The sequence below is a fragment of the Syngnathus leptorhynchus genome, chromosome 3 (assembly GCF_054491065.1).
Source record: "Syngnathus leptorhynchus isolate UIUO chromosome 3, UIUO_Slep, whole genome shotgun sequence".
Taxonomy (NCBI): Eukaryota; Metazoa; Chordata; class Actinopteri; order Syngnathiformes; family Syngnathidae; genus Syngnathus; species Syngnathus leptorhynchus.
In genome coordinates, this window is record NC_141197.1 from 14660425 (window position 1) to 14681265 (window position 20841).

Below are 20841 nucleotides of genomic sequence, written 5' to 3' on the forward strand. Positions count from 1 at the left end.
TATATTTCTGATGCATTTAAAAATGGACGACACAGTTGGTAAAACATCAACACGTGACATTTATTTCCCATTGCAGAAATGAAAAACAGGATGGACTTATTTCTTAATGGAAGGAACATGTCATACAGTGCCCATAGGTGGAATAAGACTGCTCCAGCCCCGCAATTTATACAACATTGAAAATGTAATTAAAACAGAAGTATATGCATTTCTTATCGTTCAAATGTTACAACTCAAAAGGGGGATAAAAAAAACAAATACTTTCTACTCAACCCTGCTGTTCACAAGTTGAAATTTACAATGGACAGAAAAAGACAAACCTTTCACAATTTTAAATAAAAATTGCAACGTATAACCTGTAGAGTTCAATTTAAAGTTGAGAATGTGGTTGCACAAGTGTGCACACCCTCTTGTAACCAGGATGTGGCTATGTTTGGAATTCTACAATTCCTGATCAAACTGGCATTAAATGGGAGTCGATGCACAGCTGGCATTTTAGATTTCCTCTTCCTAACCCCAAATAAAGTTCTGATGTTTTAGTAGGCTTTTCGAAAATTTCTCTTCATACATTCTACTGCACTAGCAATTAAATGTTGGCAGGTGTGTGCTGACTCCCTCAATTTTTTTTTTTTTATTTCAACAGGGGTATGCACTGAATACTTTTTCTATCCACTGTAAACCAGCAGATGGGGTGGAAAAATAAATGTGAAGAACTTTCCACATGAAAAATATTGAACTCCTATAAATGGTTACATACTTCAAAGCTTTAAAAAAAAAAAAAGTCATAATGGGAAACACTCGTCACCGTAAATACGATTTTATTTTTATTTTTTTCTGAGGTGACTGACTTGGGGACAATAATATTTTTTAGAATGGATATAAAGACTCTGGCTGGTATATTTTCTTCTATTGCCTGCTACAGACAGACACTAACATGTTTTGCTGGCTTTATGGTACAATTACATTCTGATGGACACGTGTTCAACCACAGGAGATACACATACACAAAAGCGCATGCATGCATTGAAAAGATCCCGGTGAGCAATGAACGCCGGTTAACATTCATACCATAGCTGCTCTCATTAAGGCCGAGACGATGAAACTGAACCAGCGGTCGCGTTACGACAATCAATGTGAAGCAAATGTGCTGGAGTCGTATGACGACAAAAGTAAGAGGTCGGGTGTGATTGTAGGTCCGTGGTGAGGCTGCAGGACTTTTTTTGGCTTTAGCCTGACAGAGCAAAACTTGCATATTTCCTCAAATAGCGGCCTGCGCTCCAGCAAATAAATTGGCTGGGCGCGACATCTACTTAAACTATTAAGTGGGGAAACATTCCCAGTTTTACCAAGCAACTTGTCAATTGTTTTTGTTCCATGTTGGAGTTAGATTCAGTTTGGCCAATTTCATGCTACCTAATTTGAAAATTGCAGCATGGTGGAAAAGTGTACCACCAAATATTGCCTTTGTAGAGCCACTTGAATTTTTCTTCCCAAGACAAAGCCTATTTGTTTCTTTTAGGTCCAATTGCCACCAAATGTGAACCTTGTATACAAGACACATGGATAATGCTAAAGTGGAAGTTGGTGTATTGGAGATCATTTTTCAGATTTGCATTAAAACATGAAATTATAATGCATTTAAAGGTTCATAGAAAAAACAATAAAAAGAGCTTCGGCCTATGTTTGAGAAAATATGGCATCATGGCACGCAGTTGAGAGCAGATATTAATAAATGCCAAACAATCCTAATTTGCATCAGTACTTACAATTGTACAAGTTCATTGACACCCACTCCCTTATGTGCTTTAATGTTGTCATTAAGAGAGAAAATATATCTATAAAATATCATACACAAAACAAATATGCTAGCGCCACACAAATGTTCTTCCTTTGGCCCGTGACCCAAGACGCTTTTTTTTTTTTTTTTTTTTTTTTTTAATCATACCCTGCTGACAAAAGAGCATGGACATTGACTAGGTCCAAATGGAGAAGGAGAACACTGGCATCTGTGTGGAACCCGACCCACTGACTTGTGTGCGGTGGGGATACTTTCAAGTTCATATTAGCATGCATGATTTTCTAAATTTCAAAAACAAGAATCTACTAGAAGCCTCTGCTTAAAAAATAATCTTACAAAATAATAAGTACATGAAGACAGATAAAGAAGTTCATAGTTTATTAAAATTCTACATGATTTTAATCTATTTGAGTATAAAAAAAAAAAAAAGCGTAATTCCTAAGCAGGCGTGAGTGTACATGGTAAATGGTCCAGTGCACACGACTCAATTCAAGTTTAGTGGAAAACAGCAATCTTCAACCCTGAAAACAACTCAGAGGATCATAAGATTTCTCTGAAAACCAAAAGAAAAAAACAAAAGCTAGCGTCTTGCTTTGCTACCTCCACCTATCCTTGGTCAAACCTCTGAGAGAGAAAGGAAAAAAAAAAAAAAGACGGAAACAGAAAGTTCCACGTCTCGGGCGTGGCCCAGCCACCGTGAGGTCCGTTTGCAAACGCGATAATAAATACAGGCATCCGTGTGGGCTACGAGAGCGACAGAATTTTCCACATGCATACACACACGCCCGCACGCACGCTCACACACACACACACGCGCACGCACAAGCATACGTTTGACTGAGATGATGACGAGCGTACTAAATAAAGCCTCCTCTTTACAGTGCAACAGCATGGCAGCTAATGGATAGCAGTGCTTTCATTAAAAAAAAAAAAGGAATGGAAAATAAAAAATATATATACAACATTAAGGAAGAGCAGTACTTTTATCTTTTGGTCCGGCATCCGTGACAGACTGTGAACTGCTTCCTCCTATAAACAACAGTAGTAGTTTCTGCCACACTTGACCGGACTGTGGGGGGCAAGAAGACACGTGTCAGGATGCTCATAAATGACAATGTAACCAACTTGTGTTTTTTTGTGTCTCACCAGAGAGCAGACTCCATTAAAGAGAAAATAAAACTGTTGAAATGCTTAATTCAAATGATACGATAGCGTAAAATAATTTATGTATTTACTTGGTTAAAAAAAAAATAAAAAATCAACAAGCAACAGTTGCACAATTACTGTGATGGACAGAGAAACACTATTTGCTATATTCTGATTATCATAACATTTTCCCCATCCTGTTCTGGAATCACAATGAAAAAAAAAAAAAAAAAAGATCAATGACAAAACACTTGATTCTTTATATATGTACTGCCAAGATCTGATGATGTTACAAAGAATGATGATTTGAACGGTTTTGTTTTGTAAACTTTCTCTTTGCAATAATTGCTGGTCAAAGTCAATAAAAGGTGTGGCCAGGTTAGCGACTGGCTGTTAACTGGTTAACCATTAGCCAGTCTTTATGTCAACTATCGGGGCTTCAGTCGTGGATAAATGTGCTTATTCAGCTTTATTTTCTAATCATTTGTTCAATAAGCAATTCAAAGTTCAACACTTTTTTTTCTTCGATTTTATGACAGTAACAGGCTGACCCTGGAACAGCCATCCGTTTTCTATGTTGCTTGTCTTAATTAGGGGAAAGCAGGATATCTTATGGTTGCTGCTGGTCGCCAGCTAATCACAGACAGACAAACGGCAGCTAAGGAATCAAAGCCTGAACCACAAAACTGAGAGGAGATTGTGCTGCCTTGAATCTGGAAACAATTATTCTGTTTATTTCCTGTGCTTTGAAACAAAATGGATGTTATGTTTAACCTAAGAGGCTCCAATGTAACATTTTCATCTTCATGCTGGGCTACTGAGGTAAGCAACTCCACCTCAAGTCAAAGAAACACACACGTGTCTCACCTCATAATTGTGAGCCTTCAGAGCCGCCGTGTACGTAGCCGCCTTTGGACTTCATCTGGGCCTGAACCAGATCCACCTGCAAGTATTCAGTAAGCATCTTTGAGTAAGACAATTTAAGGCAACTGAATACGACTTGGGTGGCTTTAAGGACTGAGAAGAGAGAGTTTTTTCCCCAAACCTACCGACGGCAATCCCAGGCCCATGTCGCCCGACCCGACGTGTGTCGTGTGAACAAAGTTTGTTGGCTCGCCGATCATGGAGCGGTCGATCCGCCGCCGCCGTTTCTGGAAAACATATGTTGATTTTGGTTTTTAAATAAATGCATTTACTAACATTATGTTGATTTGCATTTTAGGTTATATGATCAGTGGAAAAAATCAAAAGTTAATTGTTGCCTGCTTTTCAAAAATGGTATACTTACAGGCTGCGGCTGCTCCGCAATACAGCAGCTGAAACAAACCCAGAATTCAGTCATTCCCAGGCCAGTGACAACACCGCTGCAGCAGTTTCCTGTTTCGGTTGAGCTGCCACTCGCCGCGTTGCCTTCCTGTCTGTCTGATGTCAGCAGAGCCGCAGACGCAGCTTGGAAACTGATGTCAGTCTCTCCGCAGCTCTTTTCGGGACAAACGTGTGCTACAAGAAGTGTCCGCCCAGTACCAGGCACCCCTTCCTGTCCAAACGTTGAGCAAAAATAAGCATCTGACGCAGCTAAAAACAAATGTTTTTACATGTTTTCTCTAACATACATTGACAAAATCGTATTCCTGTCATTAATTTAAAAAAAAAAAAAAAAAAGGAGAAGCTCAAAACAATGACGATAGGACAAACAACGACAAACCTCTAACTGTATGAGAACTTTCAGCACATATTTACATGTTTTCCAAATCATGCCTTAGAGCTAGTAGTTACACGAAGTAAAGCGTGACTGAAAAATGCGAGAACACACCAATGCTTGCAATAGCTGACAGTGAGAAAGAAATGAGGTCAGTAACGTTATGCAGCAGACGGGCCTGTGCCGCGACCTACTATCGACAAAGTCGATAATGCTCACGTTTCGGGGGGGTATAATGAGAGTGACAGCATGAGCTCCATTTGACCAAAAGTTTGACTCTATGGCTATTTCCTAAATATTTTTTTAAGAAAGATGACCCAACATTGAGACACCATGTGACATGAGTTGTTGATAGGAATGAGACAGGAATGAAAGAATAATAAAGGAATGTGAAGGTCAGGCTATGTTTGGAGGGAATAATTGAATTTGGAAGATGTCCCGATGGATGCGTCATGTTTGGGAAGACTAGCCGATGGTGGATTGACACTGTTTTAGGGTGGATGACAGGCGATTAGTAGGAAAAAAAATTACATGCATTCAAAGACTTTTTTGGGGTTATGATTCGACTATACAGAAGTGTGCTGAGTTTCCACAAGGAACAAACTCAGTAACGCCCTGAAGTGCAACTGCCTGACTAATTTATTCTGTAAACAAACGCAGTCCAACAAACCTCTGACGAGCCAAAGTCATGGCTAGCACATGAGCTAGGCAAAATGCCAAACTCAGTTGTAACCGCATGCAAAGCAATGACAAATGTTTAATATAGCATAATCTTTCAAGCTGGTCACACTGATTGTGTTGCAGTTGTCTACATGGTTAATTTCCTCAAATGACGGCACAATATTCGTGTTGCAGTTGACTTCATTTATTACATGTGCTCTGTATTGTGCACAAGAAGGTTGAGCCAGATTGTATGGAAATAAATATACTGTATGTTTTCTCATTGGTGATTTCTAAACAACAAATTGTTCTTGATTTCTACAGTTTGCAGGGTAGCTACCGTTGAAAACCAATGGCCAAATTGCTTCTGATGCTTGGCACCAACAATTATACTTTCTGTAGTAAAGAAAAATAGAGGGGAAAAAAAAGAGAGAGATTCCTTAAATACTAAGAGGTCGCTGATACTAGACATTTCCTTATTTGGACCTAATGCTAGCCACTTTCTACCCTTCCCACACAGCTAAATGTAATAATAGTTTATGATGCAGTGTTTTTTTCCCCCTTCTTCTAAATATCGGCTTTAGACCACATCATTAAGGTCGATACGAATTTAAGACGTCCACAGGTCACTATGACAAGAAAAACTACTTTCAAATAGAGAGGCCGATTTCTTGTGTAACAATAGACAGGTCGTTTAATGAATATATTGAGGCTCTGGAGGGTTTATTTGATCGATTTGAGCTCGAATCAACACCCAAAACCTTAATTTGTATTTAGAAACAAATGATGGTTATGCAACTCTGCATCAACGCGTTTTACAGAAGCTCGATGTATATAAAATCGCGTATATCAAATGTCAATACGTAATATACGATAAATAGATTGAAATAATGTTTGGTTCAGGGCGTGTAATGCTCTCACGTTTAAATGATCAAACCCCGCGTTAGCATCAGAGTGGCTAACAGGGTTAGCTCGCTGTTTCCTCCACTGACAGCTAGCCAGACGCGCTAATTTAGCCCTATTTCCGATAGTGTGACACCAATTCACGATTTTAAAACAATAACTACTTTAAGCCACTATTAAGATGCAACGCAGTGAATTCGTCGTTTTAAATATATTAAATACATCGTAAATGATCTTACCGCAGCGATCGGTTTGTCGGAGTCAACAGCTACTGTCGACTGCAAAGATAGAGAATGCAAAAAAGAAAAGAAAAAAACGCCAGGAAGTACAATGTGGGGAAATTTACTTAACTTCCGTTTTAAAGTGTGACCATTTCCGTGTTGACCCACGTTTTGCACGTTAACTCGGGGGATCCAGTTATTCTTCCAAGACTAGCATTTTTATTCATAATTATTATTGTAAACTAAAAGGATGAGGCCACTCACAGAAGAAGAGACGAAAGTAATGTTTGAGAAACTGTCGAAATAGTAAGTGCAGTGCGAGAATATTTAGTCGCGCGTTGATAACGACGTGGATTAGCGTGCGAGGCTAACATGTAATTTATATTTTCCTTTCATTACAGTATAGGAGAAAACATAAAGCTCCTCGTGGACAGACCAGACGGCATATATTGCTTCAGGCTTCACAATGATCGCGTCTATTACATGAGGTAACCCTATTACTAGCAAAAATAATATGTTAAGCAATATATATTACATTCATTATGTCTAAATAATTAAGAAAGTGCATGCCAATGAGGACCTCCTTCTCTGCCTTACTCCATATTTCCTGTTACAAAAATGCATATTGGATTCCGTATTTTTTCATCGTCATACTTTTTGTCGATATGCACGCATACAAAATGGTGTAACATACCACATTGCAAAATATTTGAAAAACCTCTAAGTGAAACCATAGTTTAAGAATATCCCAGAGATCCAACGAAACCCCCTCAAGAAGTTATTAGCATTTAATTGTTGTTTTTGATTCTACAGTGAGCACCTCCTCAAACTATCCACAAACATTTGCCGGACCAATTTGGTGTCAGTCGGCACATGTTTTGGCAAATTTACAAAGTCCAAGAAGTTCCGGCTACACATCACAGCTCTGGATTTCCTAGCGCCCTATGCAAAGGTTTGTTTTATACAGTTTGATGTCAAAAGAACTATATAAAGAAGTTAAAATTGTAACATAAAATAGTGAATGCTTGAATACTTTTTTCTTAAAGTTCAAGGTATGGGTGAAACCTGGAGCAGAGCAGTCTTTCCTCTACGGAAATCACATCCTAAAGTCCGGTCTGGGCAGGATCACGGAGAACACTATGCAGTACCAGGGCGTGGTGGTGTACTCCATGTCTGACGTGGCCCTGGTAGGTACTCTGCACATGTTTCGAGTTCCAACCTGTTGAGGACATATCGAGGTCATCGCATGGCTTTTTTTTTTTCAGGGGTTTGGTGTGGCAGCCAAAACGACGCAAGAGTGTCGGCGAGTTGACCCCATGTCCATCGTCGTGTTTCACCAGACTGATGTGGGCGAGTTCATCAGGAATGAAGATGCATTAACATAAATCAAGATTCTATCAGTTGGACTGCAGATTTTTGATTGATCAACTCAAACACACACACACAAAATATTTTTCATTTCAATCCCAACGACTATAGAAAAGGAACATTTTAGAATTTGACAATGTTACAAAGACAACATTATTTAACATTTATTTTTATACAAACAATAATTACAATTGAGGAACTCAACGTCTATTCAACAAACCAACACATTTGTGGAATACAAAGAGTAAAAACAAACTTGCAGTTCCATAGTTCAAATAAACTCAAACCATGTTCAGTTTCTTCATTGTTCTCCATCTGTCTTTTAAGTGGACATTTGTCCTGTCTTTGAAGCGGTAATACAACTTAATTTTAGTCCAGTTGCCCTCTCCGAATTTTTTGACTCCCTCCTTGAGCCTCTGGCTTTCCTCTTCTGTCCACATCTGCAACACAACAGGCAAATGTTCACTAATTTGAAGTCAAAATGTGTTGAATTCTTTACATTTAATTATTCCAGGACTATGTTGTTACAAAGCTTCCATGCAAACTAGACTGAGCTATTGGTGTCAATTTATTATTTGGTCTTCACTCAATCTTTTAGGTCCTGAATACATTAAAGAAAAGCAAATGGAATGTAAACGATTATAGAAAATAATCTATGATAAAGAAAAATGAAGCATTTAATATGAAAGGCAGTTTATTGTAAATTTGTCGTTTAGCCTTAATATAAACCCAGGCAAACGCGGGTCAAGATGTCAAATCAAACATGGTGAAGCAGCAATTAGCTGATGAACTGCACTCCTTTGATCTGTAAACATTTGTAAGACAAAAATAGCACAATTCCAATAAAAACGAAAAAAAGGCGATTTGTAAACATTGAGGTCAACATTTTATCGCAAAACTAAATGCTTACCCTCTTCTTGATCCCTGATGATGGACTCGTGTTAAGTGTTTCTAAAAGAAAAAAAGATGACAACAAAAATTAGACCCAATTACATGGTAATACCAAATGTTTTTTCCCCTCTTGTACTACCATCGAAAAGTTGCACTTCTTCACCCCAAGTGGCTTTGGTCTCCTTGGCTTGGTTGCACAGCTCCTTCCTGTCAAAAAAAAAAAAAAAGAAGCATGTTGTGTGATCCACTGTATAGCCAACCACCTAATTGCATTTAAATGTGATGAGATTTGCACAATGTGTGACACCACCAAACTAAAATGAATGAACTGAATTTTAAACTCATCTGAGATATCGAATTTTTTTCCTCAGCGCACTGGTCGGGAATCACCGCTCATTAGAATTAGCGATCAAGAGGAAACAAAACACGTTTCAACTTCAAATATTTATCTGCTAGATCCTCAATTTTCCACTCTGCTCAAACTACACATAATTGATTTTTCACATAAACATGTTGAAAAGTACTGACCATTTTGCATGGGAGCGGTTCTTAGGAGTAGAACTTTTCGGAGGTGTACGCAACTGAGGATTCAAAGAAGGCGACTTATCCAATGATGAGTCTGGGATGATGATGTCACCTCTATTTCCCGTAATCCTGCAAGAATAATTGAGGATTATTGTGTCGCCTCACAATCGGAAAGAATCTCACAGAATAATTTCCACTTGCTTGCTCGGAGGATTGCTGGCACATTTGTTGCTCACTGGAGTATCCTGCACCATGTCACTACAGTCCGATGATGAATCTTCTGATTCGGTGCTCTTTCTACATCAACAAAAGAGAAGGCTAGTTAAGGAAAGTTACTGAGGAATCGTGAATGAATAAAGAAATAAATAATAACTACCCTCTCCCCCCTAAACTACTTACGCAGATGGCACAGCCTGCTTACGAGGTGTTCCTTGTGAGACTTCCTTGCCAGAAGTTGAGCTAGATGATATCTCCTTACGTTGTAAAGATGACTTAACATCACTAGCGGAAGATCAAGAAGGCAAAAATATTTATGTTACATCCTCCAGTTATTAGGGCATTGCATTCCACCCAGATGACAAAGCCCGATTACGACATGTTCCTCGTGAGACTTGCTTGTCAGATGGCGAGCTAGACAATTGTTCCTCGACTTGTAGAGATGACTCAACCTCACTAGCGGAAGATCAAGGCAAAAAAATATTCACGTTGCATTCTACAGTTGTGATCGGATATCTTGGCTGCAAATTACGGGATTGTACTCTCATATTTTCCAAAAATTATAACCCTGTGCAGTAGTGCATACTTTAACTTCTGACCTTATGTCATCATAGGAGAAACACAGTGGAGGCATTTCACACCCACGAACAAATGTACCTGTTCTTTGCCAACGTAGCTGATCGAAGTCTCCTCAGCGGGATGACCTCCATGTCACTTTCAAGGGATTGAAAGAGCAATGATTGGGACAGTGCCGGCTCATCTGCTTTTGCCTCTTGCTCCTGAGAGACAGCAGACGACACGCTGCCCTGACTGTCCGGCTCCAACACCATCCTTGACATGTTGTAACGTTTCTGTTTCTTCTTCGCTTTTCCGCTTCCTCCCCTGCGTGTGTTTCGCGTTGAAGCGGTTTTGGATTGGGGGGGGGCATCTGTTTGAGGAAGAGGGGCGGCCAGGGCAGCTTCAAGGGGGCTGCCTGAGTTCCTCTGGAAAAGCTCTTCGCTCCCTGAGTTTCCACACGTGTCCTCCTCGTCAGTATTTACAGTTGTGTCTTGATTTTCAACTTCTTCCTCCAGATGAGAAAATGTTATGTCACCAGCTACAGCCAAAGCCTGGTAGGCAATCTCCAGTCTGTCTTTTGGGATATTTGAAGCGTCACTAGAAAGTTGAAGGACAACAATGTGGAGGTGAATGAACACATTTGAAAATAACAGCAGGGAAAAAAAATTGCCTGATGAAGCAAATACCATAAAACTGTCACTAGAAAGTTGAAGGACAACAATGTGGAGGTGAATGAACACATTTGAAAATAACAGCAGGGAAAAAAAATTGCCTGATGAAGCAAATAGCATAAAACTGCTTTTAAATCAACATTTTTTTTTTTTTTATAATAACCCACAGCAATCTCAAGTTATTTATGAACCTACCATGTCAGCAGCTCAGCGTTGACTTGTGCACTCGTGGAGGGGCCACATTTATCTGGCTCATCAGTTGTGTCTTTTTTCTTTTGCTGTTCAAGTTGATCAATGAGTTGCTTTGCAGCCTGGTACAAACAATTAAATGCACTCAAATTAAATGTACTCGTCAATATATCTGTTCACGCCCAAAGAAACTGCAGTAACTACTAACTTTTCACCCCCCCATAAACACAGACTCATTTAATGTCATACCTTGTAAAGAAAGCCAACAGAGAATGGGCAGAATTGCCGGCAGAAGGTCACGATCTGTTCCTTTAAGTGTTTGAAGTCCATTTCCTCAATAAGTTTATGCTTGTTGCATCTCAGATTGATGAGCTCCATGAAAATTTTTTTCTATGGGTCAAAGAGGGCGTTATTACCAAACTTTATTTGACATTTCTATTCAAACACCATGCCGCAATTTGTCTTCTCGTCTATGATGGTATAAAAGAAAATAAATTGCTGTTTCGCAAGAGAACTCACCTTGGCAAGCTGTGATTTCGGGAAACGGCGGAGAAATTCTTTTGCTTTTTCAAATTTTTCATTCTTGATGAAAAGCTTCACAATCTGAAGACACAGACAAAATAACTTCACTGAATGCAATCTGCTAAAAGTTTTGATGGCAACAATTTTGACCTTGGGGAAGATTTCTTTTCTATTTACTTTATTGTCGATGAGAAATTCTGTTAATAACAAATGAATTGGACCAACGACCATCGTGTTAAACTTTAACAGTCCCAAAATACTTGTATAAAGTATTTGTTAAGCACATATCTTCATAGTTCATTGTGTGCACATACCATCTCCTTCAATAAGACGCAAACTTTTTCCAAGTCATTTTGTGAAACGTCACTTGCCCCACACAGCTCTTCCAACTGCACAAGGGCTGATTCCAACGGGCAGAGTGAGCCCTCTTGTTCAAAAGTCACATCTGGAATGACAAATATAATAAAAGCAAAGTTTGGTCCCCAACATGTAACCATATCATTTTTTTCAAACATGTCAGAAGACACTGTAAATGAGGAAATTTGCCTTGTTCGTTTTAGCATGGAGTAATCAAGTAGACAAAACAGAGCACATCACGTCACACACAAGAATTAAAAATTTGTCCTATTCTTAATTTATATAGTAACTACAATGACATTGTAGTGACTAACTTCATTTTGTCAATTTATAATGGTGGATGAGTTGAGACATGACACCAAGGCAGTGCCCTCAGAATGAATAGACTGAAGTCTCACCAAGTGATTCGCCCTCGTTTATACGAGAGATTAACTGCATTACAAAAATCTTTTTGGGTAACACTTCACTTGTTGCCACGGGACGGGACATGATACCTGCCGAACACAAAGTAATAAGAATTTTATTCATAAAGCACCTTTACAAAAAACACTCGCTTGGACAGAACACAAAGAAAATATCCCAAAATCATAACAATATTATTTAAACAGATACGCAGAGTCATATGGTAGTTTCACATAAAAGCAATGACGCAGCTATGGATAGGATGAGGGAATACTTACTTTGGATCACTTGTCTCACTTCACAAAAGTCTTTGTATTGATCTTTATGAAAATATTGGAACGCAAGCGATATATAATGATCTAGAAGCCAGCGGTTGGCGATAGGCTCTACTTCTGAATGATGGTTGGCCTCCTCCGCCATGTTCGAACCACAGCGACTTTGATCAATAACAACAAGAAATCTGCTATGTTCGCGGGCTGCTTCCTCGGAAGGTCTTATAAGCGGCACTTCCGTTTTTTTAAGGACATACGATTTAGTGGAGCGCCCCCCATTGGCTTGGAGAAGCTCGTCAGCCAGCGAACGACTGTTTACGTCATTTCGGGTATTGAATTCTGGCGTTGACGTGTTTACTAGTGGAGACATGGCGTTTGTGTTTGGGATTTTTTGCCCGACTTTGCCAGGAATATCATATAAAATCCCTGATTTATTCTTAACCTCTATCATGAAACATGGAAAAACTTAAGACATAAATAGGCATCCTTATTTAAATGTTTATTTAAAAGGACATTGAACATGACATAAGTGGCAGATATATTGAATAAAACAAAACAAAAAAAGAGCAACCTCAGAACATTCAATTTATACCATGATCATAGAAACCTTTACGCTCATAAATGCCGAAGGACTTGATCTTAAGGGCACATTCTCAAAAGAATGGGGAAATAAATTTCATTCAGCATAGTGTCCGAGTGAAACAATCCAGTGACGTCACTGTAGTGTCATGTTGAAATTAAAAATACTACCAGCAATAATAATAATGGCGATATTAACACCACGTGGATTAGGCTTCAATTGTTTCGTCACCTTCCTAAAATAATGGTATGTATTTTTTTTCCAGCAACATAAAACAACTTTTTATAATTTCATTTCCGGGGTAGAATCGACTATTGGGTTTTACACACACAAAAGATGTAGCTGATTTGAGCAGAGATGTTTAAGGCAAAAAAAGAGAAGTCGTTTGTTTGGGAAGGGGGGAGGTTTCAAAATGACTTGTTTTAAGATGACAATATAATTTACATCATCAACATACACGGCACTGTCCTACTGTATACATGTTTATTCTCAGCCAAAACTACTCAATCATCAACTACTTGACAAGCTCATATAAAATAGACAACATACTGCTTTTCCAACAATCACCTGTGTAACAAGAGTTTGATTTTGAGGGAAAACCTTATTCCAGTCCTGCATTATGTGCATTAATGAACTGATTGTTTTTAGGTTTTTATAACAATTCCTCTGAGATTATTTTCAGATTTGAATCGTGGGAAAGATCATATGGTCTTAGACTTGACTCATGCTCAGCTGGCCTTCATTCCCATTTTCGCTACACCACTTTGGGCCTGATACTTTGAAGAGATAACTGTAAGACATTTAGATATGACTGCATCAAATCAGAACAAAATGGTTGCTTGGAGAACAAGAGAAATGAGGTCCGTGTGAATAAAACTCCCCTGATAACAGTTTGTTCTGTGTGCCAGTGTTTTTTACATTCGTCACATAGCTTCCATGTAGCAAAACCGTTTTATAGTGTAAACAGCGAGGAAGAAAGACACCTTCCCCTGCCAACCACAAAAGGGAACACTTTCAAATCTGAACTCAAGCCATATTTATCCAGTGCAAAAAAGTATTACTTCATGGAAAGACAAATAACATGAGGAGAAACCATCATTCATGTAGATAAATTCACCTCACAGGATGACATTGAAAGGCATTAAGTGTTCTAGAAACACCGGAAAATGTTTGCTTGTTTTCAGGCCCGATACTAATGGTAGAGACGAGTCGTTGAAAAGTGCTAAGCAGAAGCAGTTTTGCAATTTGACAGTTCGGCCCTTGCCAACGACACTCTGCGGGTCCTCGTCCGCGACATCACACGGCATGATACAATGCGAAGCCACCGGGTTCCAAAACATTTGCTGTTGCAGAAGGCTTGCGAGGCTTTCTGGAACACACACGAGCTTTGTGGTTTCCACAAGATGGAGCCACTTTGACAGCAGTTTGGGATGCTGATTCTCTGGACCTTTTGTCAATCCAGTTTAGGTAAGATGAAACTTGACTGTTTTGGGTGAGTCATATTCATTTAAAAAAAAAACAACAACATTATCTACTGGCTCAAGCAACAATCCAGATAAATAATAATGAGGCAGAACATAAAACATGGCAAAATGCCATTCATCCCTGGGGAAGAAGAAAAAGGCTTGTTATGGACAATCTGGTCCTCCTTTTTTTGCAGACAATAAAAAAAAGCCTCATCAGTCTGGAGCGGCTGAGGCTGATTGCACACATGCAAATCAAAGCAGCACACTTCCACTCACGTCTGGCGTGCGAGACTCGCTCGAGTGTTGTGCGAGTAGTGCGTGTCTTTTGTGTGGCTCTTCCATTATGTTCTGCGACAATGCCACTCGCCCCCCAATGTCAAATATTTATTTAGAATCTCATCAGGATGGGGAAAAACAAAAAAACAAAAAAGGAGGAGAAACACAAAGCCGTGTGCCACAAGAGCAGGAGTTGATGGTCCCGAAAGGAATAAAAGTCTCACCAAGAGTTATACAGTGCATGCGTCACCACACAAAGCAAAAAAAAAAAAATCTTCCAGTTGATGTTGGGAGTGAGTATGGACAGGCAGTGGAGGTGGCGGACGTCATGTAGACCCACCGGAGCACCACGCAGGAAGGCCAGCCCCAGGTGAACTCACGTCCATCCCGTCACCTTCTTTAGAGTCTCATTACAGGCGCGCCGTGTCCTCAGACGGAAAACTCAGAGCCGGGGCGGCGAGCTTGGGTCAAGTGCTTCAGACGACGCAGACGCAATCCCGTGAACGGGTTGCACCACAGCAGGGAGGGCGGACCGCCGAACACGGCTTTCATTCCGTCCCATCTGGTGCGACGCTCCCAGGTGGGCTTCTCGTTTTTAAGACGTTCAATCTCCTGCAAGACGCCCACACAAGCTTTATGAAGCAAACGCTACTTGGGGAAGTCACTCAATGAAAACTAGAGTTGGCCATTACAAATGGAGTGACTGAGTGAAAGAGAATTTCAGATTTTATTTTTAATCATCTTTATCTTACAAGAAATCAGAACATTCATCATGGAGTTTGACTTTTTGAATTGAACTGTTGAAATGAACGTTTCGACAAAATCATATTCTAAGATACACTCCCGCTACAAAAAAAAAAAACTGATCACATTTTTCTCCATCATCATTTAAAGTAAATGTCAATCTACAGCCAGGTTTCCATCAACCAGTCCAGTTCAGTTGCCTTCCTATTAATCCTTATCTGGTTTCCATGCCAACGCTGTGAATTGGAATTCAATTTAAAATGGCAAGGAAGGTGCTGTTGGATTTCAAACAGCATTATCTGTGCGGTGAATGCTTTTCGTTTCTTTTCATTCCATTCTAACATGACCGAGCGACACAAGCAAAGCCTCCCCTTGCTTGGCGCTCCAAAATGAAATATCCCTCTCGGTTGGAAACGAGGCTCGACACGTCACACGATGGGTACTGACCGTCTCGTCGTTGCAGATGGAGTGGATCTGCGTACCGAACATGACAGCAGTGAAAGTGAGGAAGAGGATGGCTTCAAGACAAAGGAATATCAGCAGTAGCACGGAAACCCCGGGAGAGAATTCGCTGCACTCTGCGACAGATGACACAAAAAGAGCTTGATGTTCCCGACAAAAGTCACTTAACTCGGCGCTTGTTCATACTTAGTGGCACCATTTGCGCAATGTCAACAGATGTAATGTAATGTAATACAATATTCCTTTAATATTGTGTTGTATTGAGACAGTTTCTGCTGACATTGTGTAAGAATGCCCCCCACAGTGTGATGGAGTACTTACCGCTCCACTGCACTTTAATGCACGTGAAAAAGTGCATACCACTGAGGCCAAGCGCATGAGCGGAAATCAATGCTATGTACATCTGAGGAGAAAGAAACCAGTTTATTATTTGATCAATTTGAACAGTTGTAAGTCATTCATTGTCCTTGAGTGGACCCCTCTGAGAGGATGGGTGCACTTACGGTGAAAAGGACAAAGAATCTCTGATTCTTTTCTCCCACACAGTTATTGACCCAGGGACAGTGATGATCCATCTTTCGGATGCATCTTTTACAAATACTGCAAGCGGGAAAAGATAGAAAATATTTATGAGCCGTGCCGAGACGCTGATGTACCATTTAATTGTTTGACGAGACGGACCTGCAGTGGTGCGCTCTCTCGGGCTTGATACTGCAGCACTTTGGGCACTTGTAGATGACCTCACCGGGCTTCAGCTGCAAGCTCTCCATATACTCCTTGGTTGCGTTGCCTTTCGGAACTGCGCCCTAAAGAATCGGCGGCCAGAAACACAAACTTGAATAGCACACCTTATTTACAAAACGCGTCTGAGCGAGTGCACTTCCACTTACCGGATCAGACAACATGGTACGCATATGGGAAGCCAGAGCGAGCACGGCCAGAGCGTTGAAAGTGGCGCCGTTCAGCAAAGAGTACCAGAAGTTCTTGGCGGGTAGCAGCATGACAAAGTTGACGACAAATTCGGCATACAGCACCAGGAACCAAGTCATGCTGGCGCACACTATACCGCAGCTGTCCTGGATGAACCACAGCGTGCGGTTCCCGGCCGTGTGGTCGGCATGGGCGCCGCCGACCATCACTCCGGCCGCCAGGCCGCCTGACTCCACGTCGCTACCCGCTGACAGCAACGGGTGGTGCTGCTCCATATCTCGAAGTCGGTGGTTGGAAGAGTGCATCCTGCCTGTGGAGGGCAACAAACTGCATTCAATTCATAGAACATAAAAATGCCGACATTTTTTTGCCTCAATCGATGATTTAATTCAATCGACAACTATTTCAATAATCAAGTAACGAACCGTTTAGTCGCCGTTTAACTTCAAATGACCCCCGATCCTCTGCCCAGATGGGCACCAATGATATCTGTGGAAATGTTTGGTACGACTGACCGTGCTTTCCTCCCACTAGGCTCCTTTTTAGTCATATGGAAAAGCACACAACGATGATGCTTAGGTCCTGTTTGTTTGGCTACCTTGTAACAATGTGTGAGGGAAGTTGCGTGGGTGGGAGCAGAGAGACCTCTCTCAATGTACCAATGAATTTGAAAAATAAAAAGTCTTATTTAGCTAGGCAGTCATTCTCAGGTCCAATGATTGATGATGACGACACTTCAACACGCGTTTGGGGATTCATCAATCAAGGCTGGCCTCGGTCAGACAAAATGGGGACCGATTGTTACCGTTGCCCGTCGACTCATCTGTCACAGTCTTATAGCCAATTCTCCAAAGTCACCCAAGGGGCTTGTGGCTGTTTGTGCAGGGGAAAGAGAAACCAAAGGTTTTCTCTTGTATGAATGAAAAAACAAATGTCGAGTTGCAAAGCAACACTGAGGTCTAACTCCACAAACAGTGTTGGCAGCGTCAATATAAATCATTGTTCCTCTTTGTAAGTGTTACTGCAGCAAAAGTGCACGAGGCTCTAATGACCCTTGTTAGTGTCTGCCGTCTAACAGCTTCGCCGAGACTCACTCGCCGAGACAAAGCCGAGGAAGCAAACAACATTGGCAGAGCAAACAACCCGAAGCCTTTTCTGACCAATTTCGTATTCAACCTGCAGAGCGGCAAAATACCTTCATGTGTCTGTTCCCAGTTTCTCAAAGCGTTGATTAGGTTACAGCGACAGAGCGCTTTTAAGCCCTCCTTTGCTTTCACCTTATATCAATATCAACACAGCTTCTTTCCATAAAATGCCCACTTTAATCTGATATGCTTCCAATCAACTGACCGTGATGCTGGGAAAAAAGAGATTCGATACAGCACAGTAGAAGCTCCAAAGTCTTTCCATGAGACTGACGTGTGCATACTGTACAATTAGCTCCATAAATATTGGGACACCTACACAATTTTCATCTTTTTGGTTCGAGACATGACTGAACTTTACCAAGTATTAAAATTTTAATTTTATAAATGACAGGTAAGGGCAAGAATGTAAAAAAATGACTGTCTTAAGGTTTATGATGGAGACAGTGGGACCAAACAGCTAATTATTCGAAATAGAATTGCTCTCAACGGGACATTTTAACAGCGCTAATGTGGGAATAGTATGAACATACATTGAAAGTGTTGGAGCACAATGTTATATCATTGCACAAGAGAAAGTAGCAGTGTTAAGAATGGGCAGGATACGCTCCGCTACTTCATGAAGTATTGATTCTTCCAGTGGTCAATAAGAAGAAGGGGGGCATTAAAATAACAGCAGTTGGTCCTCCAGCTGTCCACTACTCCCAGTCAAGAGGGCAGCACATAACACAGATTAATTAGAAACACTCTCTAGCAAAACGACAAAGAAGTCATTGGGAGACTTCATCTCGCTGAGTATCCGTATTCGCGCAAAATAATGGTGCAAACAAATTACCTTTCGATATCCTGTCATGAATCAACTAACAAAAACATATTTTAGACAAACAACTTCACTAAGTGCAGTTTCAACACAAATACCTTTAAGTCGACGAATCAATTCCACACAATCCAAACCCGTACAAGTAAAACGAGAGCGCGAAACTCTACTTTGCTTCACTGTCACGCAAATAAAATCCCCCCAATTTTGCTTTGACACGACTTCTAGTCATTCCGGTTATTGGATCTATCATTGCAACCCTACAGCAACATCAGCCTTAACGCAAAAGCACAACTTTTATGAGACTTTACAAAAGATTTTTGTAAACTTCCATTAATAAATTGATTGGAGCAGCATCCATAATGTTTGCGTTCAACCTTTAAAGTTCCATCGTGTATCTGGTTAATTAAAGATGCCAAATGGCTGATGGCAGTGAATGTGAGTCATTTGTCTAAAGTCAACAACAACATATATCACGACTCTTTGACCCCAGAATAGAAAACAGTCAAAGCACATCAGAATGAATGAATGGACATGATGAGGAAACATAGTGTCACTCAGGCTCCTCCTGCTTAGCTGCCAAACGCAAGGAATGCCACTCGTCAAGCTTTGGCGGATGACAACATAGTGACTAGAAATGACAAAAATGAAGAATCCCCTACCTAGTATGTTCAATCTTTAAATTGACATGCTTTGATGCATGACTTCAGGATCACCATGTGGTTTTGGAAGGTGTGTGTAGGCATGAAGATGAAAAAGGAGACACCTGGAAGATATAAACACAGTAACTTCAGTCAACGTTGGATGTAGAGCATACCAATATTGTTCAACACTCACTTCAAGTCAATCACATTTTTTTCCATACCGACGATGACTAACTATTTTGACACTGACCAACTTCCGACTTTTACAATTTGGACGCCCACACAACATGATAGCTTTGACAGCACTACAGCAAAGCAAGACTAAGATTGCAGCCCCTCCCCTCATCGACCAGCGAGTAAATCACCATCTTCCCATTTCCCATCTTGTCTGAACATCTTAATGATACGAAGACAAATGTTGAGCTACCCACGGTACTTTATTACTAAATCTTCCTACTTGTCTAAATGACAAGTCTTATGGTCCAAAACGTAAACAAACATCTGTCGTGAATATAATAGTAGCTTGACATTCCTGCTAACAGGCAGGTGGCTACATTTCGCTAGCTAACTAGCCAGGAGGCTTGTTAGCTTCGCTCCCGCGGCATGCGCGCAAAGAGTACGGATATCAGACATTTTTTCGGCGACTTACCTCAAGATTTCTGACATAGTCGTTCGTGGACGTCTTCTAAATTCATTTTGAGGGATTCACAATGGGCGGACTACAGATGGGGAACGACTACCAGAGCCGCGGAAGGGGCAGTAACACATCCCATCAACCATTGTCGGAGCTTCCGGGATTCGGTTCCTCTCCGCCAATGGCTGAAAGGACGGGTTCGATGTTTGGCTCGACAGCGCCACCCCGTGGGGTGCGATAAAGTTGCAACTCATATATCTCCGATAGAGAGCGATATTGATCTGTCAAAGAGTTTGACACGCCCAATTATAAAACAAGTTGTCAGGGGGGAAAATTGACTATGATGTTAATGAGTAAGAATTATGATTATGAATAAAATAGTAATACAGTAATTATTATTATAACCTTTACTGACAACGACACAACTTTATCCTTGTAAGATTGCAGGTTTTCTTTTCTGCCATATATTAATATTTATCTTTGTTTTCATTACTCTTGAACTTCAAAACCTTGATTGAGTAGAATTATATATACGTATATATTCCCCTTTCATTCTAGTGAGATCTGATACAATAATTTTAGATCACACTGTGGGTTTCCAAAATGACCACAATTAGTAGATACACTTATTCAGGCCAAGTACATAATGGATCATTTGAACAATTATAACCGATCTTTCCTGGCATTGCTACTATATCACAGTACTTGTATCTCATAACAACATTAGATCCATAAAAGTCCTCTA

The 20841-nt window shown here is 40.4% G+C and overlaps 4 protein-coding genes across 6 annotated transcripts; 1 reads left to right on the forward strand and 3 right to left on the reverse strand.

Moving 5' to 3' along the window:
- Positions 1 to 35: 35 nt before the first annotated feature.
- cdc42se2 (CDC42 small effector 2) lies at positions 36 to 6602 on the reverse strand. Its single transcript, XM_085907087.1, has 5 exons — positions 6446 to 6602; positions 4233 to 4481; positions 3994 to 4095; positions 3812 to 3887; positions 36 to 2867 (listed from the first exon to the last, which is right to left on the reverse strand). The coding sequence occupies exons 2-4, from the start codon at positions 4284 to 4286 to the stop codon at positions 3813 to 3815; spliced, it is 231 nt and encodes a 76-aa protein (XP_085763213.1). The 5' UTR covers positions 4287 to 4481; positions 6446 to 6602; the 3' UTR covers positions 36 to 2867; position 3812.
- On the forward strand, positions 6550 to 8095 carry nip7 (NIP7 nucleolar pre-rRNA processing protein). The gene is made up of 5 exons (XM_085907085.1): positions 6550 to 6733; positions 6829 to 6915; positions 7241 to 7379; positions 7474 to 7614; positions 7693 to 8095. The coding sequence occupies exons 1-5, from the start codon at positions 6678 to 6680 to the stop codon at positions 7810 to 7812; spliced, it is 543 nt and encodes a 180-aa protein (XP_085763211.1). The 5' UTR covers positions 6550 to 6677; the 3' UTR covers positions 7813 to 8095.
- terf2 (telomeric repeat binding factor 2) lies at positions 7219 to 12606 on the reverse strand. Of its 3 annotated transcripts, XM_085907084.1 has the most exons (14): positions 12405 to 12606; positions 12123 to 12218; positions 11682 to 11812; positions 11365 to 11448; positions 11095 to 11235; positions 10852 to 10967; positions 10085 to 10582; positions 9782 to 9883; positions 9611 to 9712; positions 9413 to 9508; positions 9215 to 9340; positions 8826 to 8893; positions 8706 to 8746; positions 7219 to 8235 (listed from the first exon to the last, which is right to left on the reverse strand). In XM_085907084.1, the coding sequence occupies exons 1-14, from the start codon at positions 12544 to 12546 to the stop codon at positions 8077 to 8079; spliced, it is 1902 nt and encodes a 633-aa protein (XP_085763210.1). In that variant the 5' UTR covers positions 12547 to 12606; the 3' UTR covers positions 7219 to 8076. The 3 variants fall into 3 exon arrangements, with proteins under 3 accessions (XP_085763210.1, XP_085763208.1, XP_085763209.1); XM_085907082.1 differs by lacking the exon at positions 9782 to 9883 and having other exon boundaries at positions 7222 to 8235; XM_085907083.1 differs by lacking the exons at positions 7219 to 8235; positions 9782 to 9883 and adding an exon at positions 8472 to 8600.
- A 284-nt stretch (positions 12607 to 12890) lies between these two features.
- On the reverse strand, positions 12891 to 20258 carry zdhhc7 (zDHHC palmitoyltransferase 7). The gene is made up of 8 exons (XM_085908359.1): positions 20112 to 20258; positions 19481 to 19584; positions 16817 to 17166; positions 16608 to 16732; positions 16430 to 16526; positions 16248 to 16329; positions 15912 to 16042; positions 12891 to 15332 (listed from the first exon to the last, which is right to left on the reverse strand). The coding sequence occupies exons 3-8, from the start codon at positions 17159 to 17161 to the stop codon at positions 15150 to 15152; spliced, it is 963 nt and encodes a 320-aa protein (XP_085764485.1). The 5' UTR covers positions 17162 to 17166; positions 19481 to 19584; positions 20112 to 20258; the 3' UTR covers positions 12891 to 15149.
- Positions 20259 to 20841: the final 583 nt, after the last annotated feature.